Source organism: Sus scrofa, chromosome 1 (assembly GCF_054392235.1).
Source record: "Sus scrofa isolate SSC_HxYL_T2T_F1_AM1 chromosome 1, Sscrofa_HxYL_maternal_Yorkshire_Landrace_v2.0, whole genome shotgun sequence".
Lineage (NCBI taxonomy): Eukaryota > Metazoa > Chordata > Mammalia > Artiodactyla > Suidae > Sus > Sus scrofa.
The window spans coordinates 197,433,742-197,453,337 of NC_139383.1; the positions used below are offsets into that span (position 1 = coordinate 197,433,742).

At 39.1% G+C, this 19,596-nt stretch overlaps 1 protein-coding gene across 5 annotated transcripts in view; it reads right to left on the reverse strand.

The window, feature by feature from the left end:
* Positions 1-14,497, reverse strand: part of CCDC198 (coiled-coil domain containing 198) — a 35,348-nt gene extending 20,851 nt beyond the window's left edge. For 2 of the 5 annotated variants that reach the window (XM_005659996.3, XM_003121826.4), the window contains exons 1-2: positions 14,130-14,497; positions 11,744-11,835 (exon numbers count right to left, since the gene is read on the reverse strand). In XM_005659996.3, the coding sequence (XP_005660053.1) occupies positions 11,744-11,835; positions 14,130-14,352 (315 nt within the window). In that variant the 5' untranslated portion in view covers positions 14,353-14,497. Of the gene's footprint in view, positions 1-11,696; positions 11,836-14,129 lie in introns of those variants that run through there. The other 3 variants (XM_084981952.1, XM_084981960.1, XM_084981971.1) reach the window with 3 other exon arrangements.
* Between the last annotated feature and the right edge of the window lie 5,099 nt (positions 14,498-19,596).

Below are 19,596 nucleotides of genomic sequence, written 5' to 3' on the forward strand. Positions count from 1 at the left end.
GGAATGGGTAACACTGTCATCTCCTGAGATGGGGATTCTGGGAGAGGGCCAGGTGTGGGTGGAATGTGTAGGAGAGGTCTGCCCTGGAGCTGCAGGTTTGGGAATCAACCCTGGGTAGAGAATGACTGAAACTATGGGATGAATGAGGTCAAGAATGGGAAGAGCGAGCCAAGGACCAAGGACTTGAGGTGCTCCATCACTGAGAGGCTGGTGGATGGGGATGAGCTGGCCAAGGAGACTATGAAGCATTGGCTTGAGAAGCAGAAGGCAAACCAGGAGGATACTGTGCTGCAGCAAACCGTCTGAGCACCACCCCCGCCTTAGTCCAGCACTACAGGCAAACCCCAATATATTTTGAAAGTATTTTCCATTGTGGTCTAATTTGTTGCATTATCGAGGGGTTGGCCTTGAAGACTTGGCTTTCAAGGTAACCTGGTGGGAAAGAGAGAGACCATGGAAATGGATGCTGCGCACCTAGCTCTCATAATGGGGAGCTTGACTGGTGCCTCCTGCTCCTTCCCTGTGAAACAATTTCCTGGTCCCTAGGCTGGGCCTAAGCTTTTGTAGGGAAAACAGCCAAAGGTCCTTTCTGGCAGAAGGGAGCTGGCAAAGAAGAAAGGAAGGGCCAAGGTTCTGGAGACAGAGAGAGAAGCAAAGGGGGAAGAACTCCTCTTTTTTTTTTTTTTTTTTTTTTTTTTTTTTTTTTTTTTTATATATTTTTGCCATAGCTTGGGCTGTTCCTGCGGCATATGGAGGTCCCCAGGCTAGGGGTCTAATTGGAGCTGTAGCTGCTGGCCTATGCCAGAGCCACAGCAATGTGGGATCCAAGCTGCATCTTCGACCTACACCAGAGCTCATGGCAATGCTGAATCCTTAACCCACTGAGCAAGGCCAGGGATTGAACCCACAACCTCATGGTTCCTAGTCTGATTCATTAACCACTGAGCTATGACGGGAACTCTGGGAAGAACTCCTCTTTAGGCTGCGTACGTGCTGGCCATTTGCCTGTGGAAGGAAGCGCTTCTCTGTCTGGTCTCTCCTCAGGTGAGGAAGTGATTTTGTTGTTGTTTAGCATAATAACTGAGCCGGGAGATGATGAGAGGTAATCAGTATTAGTTAGAAAGAGGCTGGCCTGTTGGCTTGGTTTGTAGGCCCCCCGAACATAAAGATGCAGGGCAATGAGACCGGCTGGCACAGGAAGCAGCTGCTGATCAAGTCAGAGCCCTGAAGGAGTGGAGAAGAAAAGGAAGGGGGAGGGAGGCCAAGAGGGATGTCCAGGCAACCATGGAGGGAAGACTCAGCAATGGCCGAAGGGGGCAAGGAGAGAATAAGGAAGTGTCTGTGCTATCCTCTGGATCCCGTCCCCATGGACCATTACAGTGATTCTCTGTTTCCCAGAGGTTAATGACTTGTGTGAGCTTGCATGGCTAGAAAGTGCCCACTCTAGAATTCAAAGTCAGGTCTGTCCATTACCAAATCCCAGGTTCTTTTCATTTTTTTCCCTTTGTCTTTTTAGGGCCGCACCGTGGCATATGGAGGTTCCCAGTCTAGGGGTTGAATCAGAGCTACAGCTGCCAGCCTATGCCACAGCCACAACAACGCCAGATCCAAGCCACATCCGCGACCTGCACCACAGCTCATGGCCACACATGATCCTTAACACACTGATTGAGGCCAGGAATTGAACCTGCATCCTCATGGATTCTAGTCAGATTTGTTTCTACTGAGCCACGGTGGGAACTCCTCACGTTCTTTTCTCCATACTTGTTTCTAAGCCTGGTTTATCAGCAGAATCTCCTGGAATTAAAAAAAATTCATGGGAGTTCCCATTGTGGCTCAGTGGGTCATGAACCCGACTAGTATCCATGAAGATGCAGGTTCGACCCCTGGCCTTGCTCAGTGGGTTAAGGATCCTGTGTTGCCATGAACTGTAGGAAAGGTTGCAGACATGGCTCAGATCTGGCATTGCTATAGCTGTGTAGGCTGGCAGCTGTAGCCCTAGCCTGGGAACCTCCATATGCCATAGGTGTGGCCCTAAAAAGAAAGCCAAAAAAAAAAAAAAAAAATTCCTGGGCTAGTCATTATGAATTGAGATTCAATAGGTCTGGGATATGTCCTGGCAGGAGGTAATATACATATATATGTATATGTATGTATGTACATATATAGTGTATGTACATATGTATGTATATATAGTGTATATATACTATTTATAAATATAAACCTGTAAATTTGTATAAATATAAATGTACATACATAGATTTTAATTTATTTACATGTACGGACTAATTAATAAGCTCTGTTTTTTAAGAAGATTTAAGGTCATAGCAAAAAGTTGAGTGGAAATTAGGGTTCCCATGTATGTCCTGTTCCCCCCCCACACACACAACCTTCCTACTGTCAACATTTCTCATCAGAGTGCTGCATTTTTCACAATCAATGAGCCTACATTGACGCATCATTACTGCTGAAAGTCCATGGCTACATTATCTGGGTTTGGACAAACGTATAATGACATATAGTCATCACTGTAGTATCACATAGAGAGTAGTTGTGCCATTCCCCAAATTCTCTGTGCTCTGTCTAGTCATGACTCTCTCTCTCCAAATCCCTGGAAACCACTAATATTTTTACTATAGCCACAGTTTTACATTTTCCAGAATGTCATGTAGTTGGAATCATATGCTATATAGTTTTTCCAGTTGGTTTCTTTCACTTAGCAATATGCATTTCTTTCCTCTCTGTCTTTTTCTGGCTTGATAGCTCATTTCTTTCTTTCTTTTTTTTTTTAAGTTTAAGACTTACTTGCAGTTTTATTTGATTATAAAATACATTCAGCTAAGAATAAACTGTTAAAACACAGAGTTCTCTACAGACCCTGGAAATAATTCCTTCTCCAGTGTGGTTGTGTAAACAGTTTGATATATAGTTAGATTTATTTATTTTTAAAACTTCCATTTGATTTTTTCCATTTTTTAAAAATTTCATTGAAGTGGAGTTAATTTACAATCGATCAGTCATTTCTTTTTAATATTGAGTAATACTCCATTATCTGAATACATTATAGTTCATTTATCCATTCACCTACTGAAGGACATATTGGTTGCTTCCAAGTTTTGGCATTATAAATAAAGCTGCTATAAAAATTCGCATGTAGACATTTGCGTCAATACGGGTTTTCCTTTCATTTGGGTAAATACTAAGAAATGTGATTGCTAGATTGCATGGTAAAAGTATGTTTGGTTTTGTAAGAAACTGCCAAACTGTCTTCTAACCTTCCTGTACCACTTCACATCCCTACCAGCAATGTAAGAGAGTTTCCGTTGCTCTACATTCTTTTCAGTATTTGACGTTGTCAGTATTCTGGACTTGGCCATTCTAATAGGTGAGTGGTGGTATTTCACTGTTGTTTTAATTTACAGTTCCCTGAGGACATAGCATGTCGAACATCTTTTTATATGCTTGCTTGCCATCTATTTTCTCTTCTCCTTCTCTTGACATTGTCTTCCACAGACGTTCTTAATTTTAACGAAGTCTAGTTTATCAGTTGTTTGTTTGGAACATATATTTTTCAAAACTCTCCAGGGGATTCTGATGCTTTCCTAGAGTGGGATCCACTGGCCTCCATACTGCCTTGCCTCAACAAAGGAACACATAAAAATAGACCGCGGAGGATGTGCTTATGGAGCGTTGTTGAAAAATTGAGTCTGAAGAAGCCAGCTATTTAAATATTTTCAGCTATATCAGATAGTCTATCCATCAATTCTAGGACCAGGTTTTTCTTTGAGAGTATGAGTATATATTATTCTATCTTTGGCCTCATTTTATTCGGATCTGCAGTTCTGGTAAGGGTTAAGGAGTATGTATCTTTAATACGCTCTCCAGGCAGTTGCTCTCTTTTTGCCCTTTGAAAAGTTAAAAGACTATTCCTCCACAAAGGGCACTAGATGGCAGCAACTAACATTGCAAATAGGCTCCCTCTGTTAAATCATTTGCACTTGGCCTGAGAAGCACTGCAGAAGAAAAAAAGTGTTGGAAAATTGGCTTCTCCAAACAAGCCAGTCAAATGAAATTGCCTCCAAATTGGGTTCATTTCAATGTTCCTTTTCCCTGCCTGGGAAGCAAGATGCCTCACCTCATCATCTTCGGAGAGGATACAATGGAAGGAATTACTGGAAAATTGGTAGAATGACACTTTTTACAATTTAATGATACAAAGAAATTATTTGTCTAAAGGTTTCTGGATTATTTGGCTTCTCGAAACAAATGGTCAGGATAATCAGTTGGAGTGTCGGCTAGGAGGTTCAGGAAAGGAGATTAAGTCAAGTATAAGTCACCAAGCTTGGTGACAAGGGCTAACCTGAGATGGTTGCTTCTGTTTACTGGCAAGAAGAGAAAGGTTGGGTAGGAGCAACTCAAAGAAAATGTAGTTTTTTTGGCACCGTGACTTAAGAATATGTCCTTTAAAGTTCTGGGAAGAGGGTGAAGGTGTCCAAGATAGACTGGAACAAGAAATTGTCAGGCCAAGGAAGAATTTCTGGTCGAGGCATTGCAAAATGTTCACATTTCAATAACATTCTTTCATTCAAATATCCCGCAATGAAAAATAAAATGTAAAACCAAAAAGAATGTGGTCAGGCTTTAATATAAGATAAATATCTCTTTGGATCAGGAAACAACAGAAAACTTGTGGGAAGCTGATTTACAACTCATGTAGGGCCCTTGATGGGTGTGAGTTACTGCTATAGGCTAAAGGAGACCTAAAAATGCTTCATATAAGAAGGAAAACTAGAGGCAGGTTCACAGTTTTGGCTCAGGGGCTGAATAGTTCTTACCTCTTTACGTAGTCCAAGAGTTATATCAGACTATAAGCTGGAAGGCATGTCTTACAGGCATTACCAAAAAGTTGAATATAAAGAAGCTAAGACGGGAGTTCCTGTCGTGGCTCAGTAGTTAACAAATCTGAGTAGCATCCATGAGGATGGAGGTTCAATCCCTGAAGCCTTGCTCTGTGGGTTGAAGATCTGGCATTGCTGTGAGCTGTGGTGTAGGTCACAGACATGGCTCGGATCCTGCGTTGCTGTGGTTGTGGTGTAGGCCAGCAGCTATATAGCTCTGATTCGACCCTTAGTCTGGGAACCTCTATATGCCACGGGTATGGCCCTAAAAAACAAAAAACAAAAAACAAACAAAAAAAAAAGAAGCTAAGACTTTGTACATTATAACAAATTCAAAACTTAAGATACATGCATAATTTCTGGGTAATATAAACCAATAAAATTCAATCAAAAAGAAATAAGATACCTATTTAAATCAACTAAGAACTAGGAAAGAAATTAAGTTAGTAGGAAAATTTCTCACTTCTCCCAAAAGTCCAGGTGGCCAAAGATGGTTTCACAGTCCTCTTTTATTAAACTTTGAAGAAACAGATAAGAACTATGTTAAATGTTTTAGAGAACAGAAAAGAGGGAAAAGTAATCAATTCATTCTGTGAAACTAGTACAACCTTGAGAATAAAACTGGAAAAAGACATAGGGAAATTATAGAATAACATCACTTATGAAAATAGATAAAAACCTTAAGCTATAAAATAGTGTATTTATATATGCATTTTATGAATAAGAAGGATTTATATTAGGGATGCAAGTATGGTTCACATCATAAAATCTATTAATATAATTTATCAACTAGTCAAAAAGAAAATCCGTAAGTTTATTTTAATAGATTATTTAGTAGATGGTTGGGGAAAAAAATCAATTAAATTTTTAACACTTAGTTCTGGAAAAAACTCTTAGCATACCAGGGATAAGAAAAATGTCAGTAAGTTAGTAAATGACATTGTGCCAGATACTTTCCACTTGCTTCTCCAGATCTACTTGCCATATTTCTCTACCCTTTTCTCTGCCTATAAAAGGTAAGAAGTTTCTCCTGCCTTCTGGCTTCCCATTGGGTTCAACCACTGAGGAACCCTGGTAGGAAATCTGAGAGAAGAAAGAATGAGATCAGGATATTTCTTCCTCTGTCTCCCTCCCTGCAAGGTCACATTGAGTTGGCTGTGTCCCATTTGATCCTCTCAAAGCAGCTTCTTCTACCTCACTTTTCCCTTCCAATTCTAGAAGTCCCTTGGCTTAGATGTAGCTACTTTTCTGCTGCAATATTGGTTATTGCAATATTCCCTCTGGTTTCCCTCATCCAAACCTCTATAAAATTTTAAAGAAAATCTCCCTGAATTATCTTAATTTGAATGAGGCATCTGTTTCCTTTTGGGTCTCTGAGCAGCATCTATGAATATCCTATTGCAAATGAATTTCATTTTGGAACCGGTTCCATTAACGTCATGGATATGACAAGGAGGCCCATTATTACTGCTTCTGCTCAACATTGCAAGGAAAGTTTCAGTTAATGCGAAAGTCAAGAAAACCAGTAAAAGGAACAAAAATTGGGAGGAAAGAAAAAAAAATATTCTTGTTTATGGAAGGTACTGTCTACATAGAAAGTCAGGATGAATCTACAGATAATTAGAATTACCAAGGTATTTATATCAAGTTGCAGAATACAAAAAGCATTAGTTTTCTTATTCACCAATAAGAATCATTTTGGAAATTAGATGGGAAAAATACTTCATTCATAATAGGATGAAAAAACCAAATGAGATATTGTGATGGCTAGCTGTATGTGTCAACTTGGCTAGGTTACTGTTTCCTGTTATTCAAACACTCATCTAGGTGTTGCTGTGAAATTCTTTTGTAGATGTGATTAAAGACCATAATCAGTTGACTTTAAGGAAGGAAGCTTATTTTAGATAATCTGAGTGGGCCTGATTCAGTTGAAAGGCCTTAAGAGTAAAGCCGAGGTTTTCCTGAAGAAGAGGGAATTCTACTTGTGGACAGCAGCTTCAATTCATGTCCTACAGTTCCAGTCTGCCTTTCCAGACAGCCTGCCCTGTGATTTCAAACTTGCCTTGCAGGCCTCTATAATCATGAAAGTCAATTCCTTGCAATAAGTCTCCGACTGCTACAGGTACTGAGAGACAAACCTAAAAATGTATCACACAAGACCCCTGTGGAGAAATTATGAAGCAGTTTTGAAAGATCTAAAAAAAGTGTGAGTGGAGTTATCCTGTGGTGTAGTGGGTTAAGGATCTGGCGTTATCTCTACAGTGGCCTGGGTTGCTGCTTTGGCATGGGTTGATCTCTGGCCTGGGAACTTCCACATCTTGTGGGTGTGGCCAAAAAAAAAAAAAAAAAAAAAGAAAAGAAAAGAAAAAAGAAAATGTGAGAAAATGGAGATTCAGGCCATGTTCATGGTTTCAAAGACTCAACATTTTAAACATGGTTAATTTTCCCCAGATTAATCTATGAATGCCTTCCAGTCACAATACTGACAAGGTGTTTGGTGGAACTTGACAAGAAGATCCAAACTTTACATGCAAGAGCAAAAGACTATAAATAGCAAAGACAATTCTGAAGAAGAATAAGGTGAAGGGACTTGCCATGTTAGATATTAAGACTTAAAGGTGCATAATTAGGACAGAGTAGAATTCATGTGGACACTCCAAGAGGCCAATGTGACAGAATAAAGCCTACAAACAGACTCATTAAGCTCTGGATATTGAATATATGGTAGAAGTAACATTTCAAATTAGTGGTCAAAGAATGGATGATTCCATAAAGAGTGCTGGGATAATAGATTAGTCAAATGGAAAAAACATAAAACTAGATTCCACCTTCACAGCTGCATCCAAATGAATTTCAGATGGATTAATGTGAAAAGTTAAATATTATAAACTTTTTTTTTTTTTTTTGGTTTTTAGGGCTGCACCTGCAGCATATGGAGGTTCCCAGGCTAGGGGTCTAATCAGAACTGTTGCTGCCGGCCTACACCACAGCCACAGCAACACCAGATCTGAGCCGTGTCTGCGACCTACACCACAGCTCACGGCAATGCCAGATCCTTAACCCACTGAGCGAGGCCAGGGATCGAACCCGCAACCTCACGGCTCCTAGTCGGATTTGTTTCCACTGCGCCACGATGGGAACTCCAAATATTATAAACTTTAGAAATAAAGAACATCTTAATGAACTTAGGGAGTTTAAAATTTTTTAGATAAAATATAAGAGAAACAAAACAAAAGATGAAGATTGAGAAATTTGACCTTAAACTTGTGTACCCGTAAATACACACATAAATGCAAAAAAAATGAAAAGGCAAACCATGGATAGAAGATACTTGCAACATGTGTTAGCTAACAAAGGGCTAGATCTAAAATATATAAAGAATGCTCACAGATCACGAAGAAAATAACAGAAAATGGGTAAATAATTAGAAAAGGTAAGAAAAGGGAATAAGTTTGTGACAAATTGTCTAACTCCAAAAATAGTATGATGAAACCATTTAGGTCAGAACCACTATCCTTATATCTCACCATCTATCTTTATGCGTATTTTTCTCTTCTCTCCATGCCTTCATTCACCATTGGTTAACACATACTTATGGATCATCTGTTATATGCTGGCTACTGTTCTAGATACTTTGGCATATTAGTGAAGAGAACAGACAAAAATCCCTGCCTCTGTGAAGATTATATTCTAGCATTGGGGTAGAATGTTGGGGGGGGGTGATGGGAAAAACACACAGTGATCATCCTAGATAATGAATGTCATAGATAGGCAAATTGCTTGGTGGGTTAGGTGGAAATAGGTGCCCAAAGAAGACACTGAAGGGTCAGGGGCATCAGGAGTGCCAGAGTGAGGGTTGCAGTTGTCATGTAAGCCTTCTACGGAAGATAAGATTTAAGCACATCTTTGGAGATGAGGGAGGATTTGCCGCAGAGATCTCCTGAGGAAACTCTATTGGGGGTGGTGTGGGGGACCATCTCCACCTTAGGCTGAATCTGAGATGGTTGGAGGAGAAGGTGAATCAGGCCAGAAGGGATAGGGCTGATCAACTCTTCCACATGGGGCAGGTACATTTGATTCAGAGTTCCCTGGCAGAGCTTCTCCAGCTCCTAGCAGCCCCCAGTTAGAGACCTTTAGTTCATGACCTAGTCTGTACTTGAGGAGTAGATGTTCAGGAAGTGGAGAGTGCCAAATATGAAACTCAAAATTATTTAGGATGCAATTAGATTTGGTTTAATAATTAAAAATACTTTTAGAATTTTCTTTGGCAGAGGTTAGGCTATTAATTAGCATGTCATGGGAACCCAACATTTATTATTCTCCCAAAAACCCATTTGCAGTTGGAAAATGTGCTGAGCCTCATTTGTGAAGATAATTATAGTTGATATCTTTGGGAGTGTCTGCCAAGTTCCCAGTGATTTCTCTTTTCTCTGGGAGCTGCCTCTAGAATCTATGGGGAGTGGAGCTTGGTGGGGAGTGGCAGTTGGTGGTGGGGGCTTTTCTACCCACATTTCTACTGCACGAGCATGTTCTCTGGGCATAGCCCATTGGAACAGAGCTAGAATCAAGGGCAAAGCTGAGGAAATAGCTTTTCTCCCAGGAATTGGGAATTAGCGCCAAGAGGGCCAGGCCAGTCAGCCTGTTCAACTGAAACTATAAGATGCAAATTCAAGGTGGCCATATTTCACCTAGTAGTCTTGAGGACCAGAAAAAGTCAATCTGCAAGGAGAGATTAAAGCAAATCCACAGAGTTCTTCTGCCTTTTAAATTCCAAAGCATAGCTCTTGGCCGAAATCTAGATGCCTCCCAGCTCTTGAGTTCAAAAAAACACTCCTATATCCTTTGGAATTGATCACATTTGTTGATTTGGCTAGTCCATTTAGCTTCCAATACAGTGATGGTATGGGTCTGAATGAAGGGGGAGTGCACTTCGATTTTTTTTCTCCCACTAGGGATGGTATGCCTCATTCGTTCCTCTGTTAAGTCATTCATTTATTCATAAACTTTCATGGGATATGTATTAAGTGTTAGTGACTAAAGCTATAAGACTAAATGAGATAGTTTTTATGCTCAAACAATTCATTTGTCCTAATTGTTCATTTTTAAGGTGGTCGATTAGGATGTGGGGAGGCAGTCTCTGACTGAAACATCAAATTTCTCTTTTTGAGTTTGGTTGACTTGAGAGAATTAAAGCCTAACTTCAGCTTATTTAGGGTTGATAGATATTAAAAATACTTTGTGGACTATAGACAGCTACATAAATATTTTTCATTCATTCTAGTAATAGCTGCTAGAGTTATTCAGCTTAGAGCTCCTTTGAAAGGATGCCTTTGACTTAAGAAGAAAATATAAGTTTTAGGGAGTTCCTGTCGTGGTGCAGTGGTTAACGAATCCGACTAGGAACCATGAGGTTGCAGGTTTGATCCCTGGCCTTGCTCGGTGGGTTAAGGATCTGGTGTTGCCGTGAGCTGTGGTGTAGGTTGCAGCTGTGGCTCTGGCATAGGCCGGTAGATACAGCTCCGGTTCAACCCCTAGCCTGGGAACATCCATGTGGCGTGGGAGCAGCCCAAGAAATGGCAAAAAGATAAAAAAAAAAAAAAACCCATAAATTTTAAAATTATCCATTTTAGCTAGAGATATGTTCAAAAAATTTGAAATTAGGTATCAAATTGATAAAATTACACTTTATTCTCCATTAACCAAACAGTATTTTGAGGTTTCTAATATTTTGGGAAAAAATGCTCTTTTGTGTGTATGACCAAAAGATATAATCACTTCAAATAATGATTGTGAGCTTCTGGAGAGGACAGGTAAAGAGAAACCAACTTCAATAGAGATAATCCCCAACAAATGATCTCAGATACCCCTGGGATTGGTCCAGACACCTGGGTGACTTGTGCAGTAGGTGGATTTTGGCTTTTTCAAATGTCAGTGATAGATCTTGCTCACAAGTGAGCCCCACACTCTCCTTTTAGCTGATACTCCTTTTAAAGGACCCACAGATGTCTTTCCCCGTCTAGGATGAGAGGTCTTAAAATTTACAGTTCTCTACAGGGAATTCATTAAATATTTCTCAAGGTGAATGCATATAAAGCCCTCGCTTTGCTGCCTTGGAATCCAATGTCCTCAATTTTGACAACTAGTTAACATTTAGACTGATGAAAGGTTAAAGAGAGAAGGGCTGTAGGGATCATGCATGCTGCTGGTTAAGAGTGCAGACTTTGGCGGGCTGGTGGACACGTGGCCTAGTTGTCCTTGTGCAAGCTGTTTAACTCTCTGAAGCACATGTATAAAACAAAGGTAATACTTCCTCTCAAGTAGAGGGATCTGAGGATTAAATGAATGACAGATCATTGTTGCTTAGAATGTATCAGACTTGTAATAGGTGGTAATTAAACAGTAGTAGTGGTTCTTACGGTCATTATTTACTAGAGTCATTTGGCTACAGTCATCCAACGAATCAGTGCAAGATTCAGGTTCTTTGTGCCCTGTCCTGTCTCTATCTTGGGTATTTTTTTTTTTTTATTACTCAGTGAATTTTATTACATTTATAGTCATACAACAATCATCACAACCAAATTTTATAACATTTCCATCCCAAACTCCCAATGCATTCTCTATCTTTGGTATTTTACTTCCTGCTCTTGGTGGTGGTCTTGAAGGTGAAATCATTACAAAAGGAATCCTAAGGAAACATGATCTGTGCATTGACAGCATTCTCTTTAACAACACCGTCATTCTCAGCTTGGTCATTGTCAAAATCCCTCTTTTATGGTTATGGTTAAAAAGGGATGTTACCATTAATTCCAAGAAATTCCTTATGAAGCCTTTTAAATTCATCTTACTTGGAATCTTCGAGGTGGATGCCTTTTAATAATACTTGTTTCTCCCTGTTCCAGTGGGATGTCAAAATACATTGCCCTGGGCACATGAAGGACTGGGGAGAATAAAAACAAACCATTAAAAACAACTTACTATTATATTAGACTGACCATTAGTTATTAGACTTTGTTAACACAATTTTGTATCTTTTCAGTTCTATATGTCTAACCAATAGGTTAACTATAAAGCTGAAACATACAGAGCAGGGGCCCTACATAAATGCAAATGAGAAAATATTAGCCTAGACCCAGGATTTAATTTCTGCTTTCCTCATTTCCTCTCCACAGTAATATTTAGAGGAAGAGTTGAACAATTAACAATGTATAGACTGCAAATGTTATTCAGACACAGAATTTGGCCTGAAAAATAGAAATTTATTGATTTGTTTAATTTCATGAACTCTCCCCTAAATCAGATAGGAAATCAAAAAATACAGTTTAAAGAAATGAAAATAAATTCTCTTTTCAGATGTAACAAGTAAATAGATGGATAGGTGTTAGAGACATGATAGATAAATGGAGCTTAAGTTTGTAATAGGAGTATGCACAGCTTAGCATTGTATGTTCCCAAATTACAGTCCCCTCCAACTAGGGAAATACATTCCCTTGAGTTGCTACTATCATAAAACATATCAGTATTCTTTACTGATAAAAATATTGAAGGGCTACATAGTTAAGCCTTGTTAGGAAACAGAGAAGCTCAAGAGAGCATATGAATTTCATTTTTCAGCTTGATTATCCTGGGCCCTTGGGACTACCCACCATGACCAGTGCTACATGAATGATATTCTTGTCCTTTCTTCTTTCAATCTGAAGGCATTCTGATTTCTAGATGTTGTGTAGACTATCTTAGTGTTCCACTTTGCATTTTAAGTGGAAAAAAAAATCCCTGGGTAATTATATGTTTCTGTCCTTAAGACATTTGAATGATCACCTTAAGAACTTCTCCATGTGCTTATTTTCTTTCAAGAGATGCCAATATATTGAGCAAGACAAAAAACATGTTGGATTTAAATACATAAGTACTTTCAGCAAAAACTTTTCTCAGCAGTCTGATGACTCCTTATTTTTATACCAAGATTTGAGTAATATCACCCCATTATTTAATTTGATTCTCCTGAAATGGCATAGGCTGTGTTAGCTTTACCCCTGATTTATAAGTGAAGAAAACTGATGAAGTAACTTGCCCAAAGTCATATTACTGGATATTTGGTAGAACTGGGGTTAGAATATGGGTTCCTTGAAAATAGTGGTCAGAATGCTTTCCATCCTCTTGTTATTTATTTTTAATGTAATCTTGCAATTTCAAAAATAACATTTTCTAGTTGGGACTCTAACACATTAGAAACAGCTTTTAGCATTCAGTTACCAAAATCTTAAAACTTGAGATGGAAGGTTTGTGTAAAAAAGGAATTCTTCAATAAAACTAGAGGAAATATTCTTACTTATGGCTTTGCAAGTTTAAGAACATAAAAAAAAAAACAAACCCAAAAAACTGGCCATATAAAACCAGCCAAAGGCTGTCAGTTCTGTAGAAAGTAGCCATAAAAATCATTCTAGTTAAGATCTACTAGATACTGAAAGAAAATATATGTCTTTCTGGCCAGGGATGGGAACTTACTTGTGTTAATGATCCAGAATGTGAAGAAAAGAGAAAAAGCATGCATATATACATATGTATACATTATGTATGTATATATCTCCTCCCAAGTTAGAACATCTGGCTAAGTACCATCATGGTTGTCATTAAAACATTTTATGTCTTGTAAAATGTGCCAGGAGAATTTATAGCCACTTCTGGCTCAGAGCTTCCAATCATAATGAGAAAAATTCTCTTAGTTCTGCAGATGACCAGGAAGAATATGGGGTCGTGGAGAGTGTCCCTGCAATAAATCAATTCAATCCAGAGTGGTTTCTAAATTCACATTAGAATGGATTCACTCCTAAGGTACTGCTTTCCAAACAACAAAGCCTGATGCATGAAACAGTACTGGAGAGAATGACTGAAATTTAAAATCCAACTGAAACATACGATTGTCATAATTACCACATCTTTATCTATAGACTTTTAATTATCTGGCAAAGCTAGATATAAACATCAAAAGCGCTATCAACCAAGCTGACACAAAATGACATTTTTTTTCCCTGCTCGTGTGAAATGGTGAAAAGGTCTTCATACACAGTTTACACACCCATTCTAATGTGCCCAGAATGCTTACAATTCACAAACATTGTCCCTGATATTTCAGTAATTTAGAAACTTTCAGAGATTACAGAGATAAACAAGTAAATCTATCAATAGCTCTCCTTGGCCCATATCCACAAATCTCATGCTGGGTTTTCCATTTACCTGCAGAATATCTTCCATACCACGTCTCTCGTAGAGGTGGCAGCTGCCCTTCCAAAGCTTTATTGCGGTCCTGCAGTCTTGAGAATGAACATGAACTCTTTTCTTCCAGATTCTGAGTGAAGGCAAAGTCCACCAGGCCTGCGGAGGGAGTTTCTTCCTCTTTGTCTTGCAAAGGTGCTACTTTGGTTACCCTCTGGTGAGCCTTAGAGTGGCTCAGGCCCATTTCCCATTAAAACCACACAGGGTAAAACCATGAGGTTAGTGGTTTATGGCCTTTAATATGGCTTATTTTAGTCAAGGTATTCCCAAAGTTAACCCAGCTCTACAAAGCAGTTGTTTCCTTCCTGACATTTGTGTAGCTTTATTTCACCACACACTAACCCTCTGGCCACTTCCTGGGAGGCTGGTTTCCATGGAGACTTCCCTTCAACTCCTACTTTTGCCATTTCAGACTCAAAGAATCCAGTTAAACATTGACTTGGTTATGCTACTTTCTGAAAGACTCAGTGGTAGGAAGAGAAACCACTATTGATCATTAAACAAACCCCTAACACCAGGAAGGCCATTAACAGAGATGGTGAGCAGAGGTTCAGAGAAGTCTTAAACTTGATCCTTTCATTATGTGTACTTTTTTTTTTCATTTTTAAAAGTTTTATTGAAGTATAATTGATTTACAATGTTGTGATAATTTCTGCTGTATGACCAAGTGATTCAGTTATATAGTACACACATCCATTCCCTTTCAGATTCTTTTCCCACAAAGATTATCACAGAATATTGGGTAGAGTTCTCTGTGCTATACAGAAGGTCCCTGCTGGCCAGTCGTTCCATATACCATAGTGTGCTTGTGCCAGTCCACAACCCCCAGTTCATCCCTCCCCCCTCCCCCCACCCTCTTCTTTGGTAAACCTAAGTTTGTTTTCAAAGTCTGTGACTCTGTTTCTGTTCTGCAAATAAGTTCATTTATATCCTTTTTTAAAAAGATTCTATGTATAGGTGATATCATATGATATTTGCTTTTCACTGTCTAATTTCACTTCCATCCATGTTGCTGTGAATGGCATTATTTCATTCTTTTTATGGCTGAGTAATATTGCATTGTATATATGCACTGCTTCTTTATCCATTCTTCTGTCGGTGGACACTTAGGTTGCTTCCATGTCTTGGCTATTGTAAGTAATACTGCAGTGAACACTGAAGTGCATGTATCTTTTCAAATTATGCTTTTCTCCAGATAGATGCCCAGGAATGGGATTGCTGGATCATTTGGTAGCTCGATTTTTAATTTTATGAGGAACCTCCATACTGTTTGCCACAGTGGTTGCACAATTTACATTCCCACTGACATTGTTAAGAGAGTTCCCTTTTCTCCACACCCCCTCCAGCATTTATTGCTTGTAGATTTTTTGATATGGCCATTCTGGGTGGTGTAAGGTATTACCTTACAGTAGTTTTGATTTGCACTTCTCTAATAATTAGTGATGTTGAACATCTTTTGTGTGTGTTTTTGGCCATCGGTTTGCCCTTGGAGAAATGTCGTCTTTGGAGAAAATCTTCTCCCCATTTTTTGATTGGAGTTTTTTTTTTTTTTTTTTTTTTTTGATACAGAGCTGCAGGAGGTGTTTGTATATTTTGGAGATTAATTCCTTGTCAGTCACTTCATTTGCAAATATTTTCTCCCATTCTGTGTGTTGTCTTTAAATTTTATTTACAGTTTCCTTTGATGTGTGAAAACTTTTAAATTTAGGTCTCATTTATTTATTTTTGTTTTTATTTTTTTTTACTCTAGGAGGTGAATCTGAGATAATATTGCTGCAGTTTATGTCAGAGAGTGGCCTATGTTTTCCTCTAAGTTTTATAGTATCTGGTCTTTATTTTTATTTTAATTACTCAATGAATTTTATTACATTTATAGTTGTACAGTGATCATCACAACCCAATTTTATAGCATTTCCATCCCAAATGCCCAGAGAATCCCCCTACCCCCCAACCTGGCTCATTTGGAAACCATAAGTTTTTCAAAGTCTGTGAGTCAGTATCTCTTCTGCAAAGAAGTTCACTGAGTCCTTTTTTTTCAGATTCCATGTCAGTGATAGCATTTGATGTTGACGTCTCACTGTCAGACTTCACTTAGCATGATAATTTCTAGGTCCATCCATGTTGCTAAAAATGCCGGTATTTTGTTCATTTTAATGGCTGAGTAATATCCCATTGTGTATATGTATCACATCTTCTGGATCCACTCCTCTCTCGATGGACATTTAGGTTGTTTCCATGTCTTAGCTATTGCAAATAGTGCTGCAATGAACATTGGAGTACATGTGTCTTTGCGAGTCATGGTTTACTCTGGATAGATGCCCAGGAGTGGGATTGCTGGATCAAATGGTAGTTCTATGTTTAGGTTTCTGAGGCATCTCCATACTGCTTTCCACAGTGGTTGCACCAATTTGCAATCCCACCAACAGTGTACTAGGGTTCCTTTTCCTTCACACCCTCTCCAGCACTTATCGTTTGTAGACTTTTTGATGATGGCCATTCTGGCTGGTGTAAGGGGGTACCTCATTGTGGTTTTGATGTGCATTTCTCTAATAATGAGTGATGTTGAACATCTTTTCATGTGTTTTTTGGCCATCTGTATGTCTTCTTTGGAGATTTGTCTGTTTAGATCTTCTACCCATTTTTTGATGGGGTTGTTTGTTTTTTGGTATGGAGCTGCAGAAAGTGTTTATAAATTTTGGAGATGAATCCCTTGTCAGTTGATTCACTTGCAAAGATTTTCTTCCATTCTGTGGGTTTTTTCATTTTGTTTAGGATTTCCTTTGCTGTGCAGAAACTTTTAGTTTGATTAGGTCCCATTTGTTTATTTTTGTTTTTGCTGGATTACTTTAAGAGGAGGATCTGAGAAGATGTTGCTGTGGTTTATGTTGGAGAGTGTTTGGCCTATGTTTTCCTCTAAGAGTTTGATAGTGTCTGGTTTTATATCTAGGTCTTTTAATCCATTTGGAGTTTATTTTTGTGTATGGTGTTAGGGAGTGTTCTAATTTCATTCTTTTCCATGTGGCTGTCCAGTTTTCCCAGCACCACTTGTTGAACAGGCTGTCTTTTCTCCATTGTATATTCTTGCCTCCTTTGTCATAGATGAGTTGGCTGTAGGTGCATGAGTTTCATTCTGGGCTTTCTATCCTGTTCCACTGATCTGTATTTCTATCTTTCTGCCAGTACCACGTGGTTTTGATGACTGTAGCTTTGTAGTATAGTCTGAAGTCCGGGAGCCTGATTCCTTCAGCTCCACTTTTCTTTTTCAGGATATCTTTGGCTATTCTGGTTTTTTTGTGCCTCCAAACAAACTTTAAAATATTTTGTTCTAGTTCTGTGAAAAATGTCCTTGGTTATTTGATAGGGATTGCATTGAATCTGTAGATTGCCTTGGGTAGTATAGGCATTTTGACAATATTGATTCTTCCAATCCAAGAGCATGGTATGTCTTTCCACCTGTTTGTGTCATCTTTGATTTCTTTCATCAGTGTCTTATAGTTTTCAGAGTACAGGTCTTTTGTCTCTTTAGGTAGGTTTATTCTTACGTATTTTATTCTTTTTGATGCAATGGTAAATGGGATTGTTTCCCTGATTTCTCTTTTTGATCTTTCATAGTTAGGTCATAGAAATGCTGTCCATTTCTGTGTGTTAATTTTGTGTCCTGTGACTTTGCCACATTCATTGGTGAGCTCTAACAGAATTCTGGTAGCGTCTTTAGGATTTTCTAGGTATAGTATCATGTCATCTGCAAATAGTGATAGTTTTACTTTTGCCCAATTTTGATTCCTTTTATGCTTTTTTTTTTTTTTTTTTTTTTTTAGGGCCTCTCTGGTGGCATATGGAGGTTCCCAGGCTAGGGGTCTAGTCAGAGCTACAGCTGCTGGCCTATGCCATAGCCATAGGCATGTGGGATCTGAGCTGCATCTGTGACCTACACTACAGCTCACAGCAATGCTGGATCCTTAACCCACTGAGTGAGGTCAGGGATCGAACCCGCAACCTCATGGTTCCTAGTCGGATTTGTTTCAGCTCAGCCGCTATGGGAACTCTGGATTCTTTTTATTTCATTTACTTCTCTGGTTGCTGTGGCTAGGACTTCCAAAACTGTGTTGAGTACTAGTGGGAAGAGCATACATCCTTGTCTTGTTCCTGATCTCAGTGGGAATTCTTGCAGCTTTTCACCATTGAGAATGATGTTAGCTGTGGGCTTGTCATATATGGCCTTTATTATGTTGAGGTAGGTTCCCTCTATGCCCACTTTCTGAAGGGTTTCTATCAGAAATGGGTGTTGGATTTTGTCAAAGGCTTTTTCCGTGTCTTTGAGAGGATCATATGGTTTTTATTCTTCAGTTTGTTAATGTGGTGTATCACACTGATTGATTTGCAGGTACTTAAGAATCCTTACATCCCTGGGATAAATCCCACTTGATCATGATGTACAATCCTTTTAATGTATTGTTGGATTTGGTTTGCTAGTATTTTGTTGAGGATTTTTGCATCGATGTTCATCAGTGAAATTGGCCTCTAATTTTCTTTCTTTCTTTTTTTTTTCTTTAGGGCCACACTGGTGGCATATGGAAGTTCTAAGGCTAGGGGTCGAATCAGAGTTGTTTTTGCCAGCCTATGCCAGAGCCACAGCAATGCCAGATCTGAGCCACATCTGTGACCTACACCACAGCTCAGGGCAATACCAGATCCTTAACCCACTGAGCAAGGCCAGGGACCAAACCCGCAACCTCATGGTTCCTACTTGGATTTGTTTCCACCACACCATAATGGGAACTCTTAATTTTCTTTTTTTGTGGTATCTTTACCACATTCTGGTGGCCTCAAAGAATGAATTTGGGAGTGTCCCTTCCTCTGCAGTTTTTTGTAATAGTTTCGAAGGACAGGTGTTAGGTCTTCTCTAAATGTTTGATAGAATTTGCCTGTAAAACCATCTGGTCCTGGACTTTTGTTTGTTTGAAGTTTTTCAATCACTGTTTCAATTTCAGTACTTGCGATTGGTCCATTCATCTTTTCTATTTCATCTTGGTTTAGTCTTGGAAGATTGTACTTTCCTGAGAATTTGTCCATTTCTTCTAGGTTTTCTGGTTTTTTTTTTGTGTGTATAGGTGCATATAGTAGTCTCTTATGATCCTTTGTATTTTTATGATGTCTGTTGTTACTTTTTTTTTTTTTTTGTCTTTTTGCCATTTCTTGGGCTGTTCCAGCAGCATATGGAGGTTCCCAGGCTAGGGGTCGAATTGGAGCTGTAGCTGCCAGCCTATGCCAGAACCACAGCAACGCGGGATCTGAGCCGGGTCTGCAACCTACACCACAGCTCACGGCAACGCCAGATCGTTAACCCACTGAGCAAGGGCAGGGATCGAACCCGCAACCTCATGGTTCCTAATCGGATTCGTTAACCACTGCTCTACAACAGGAACTC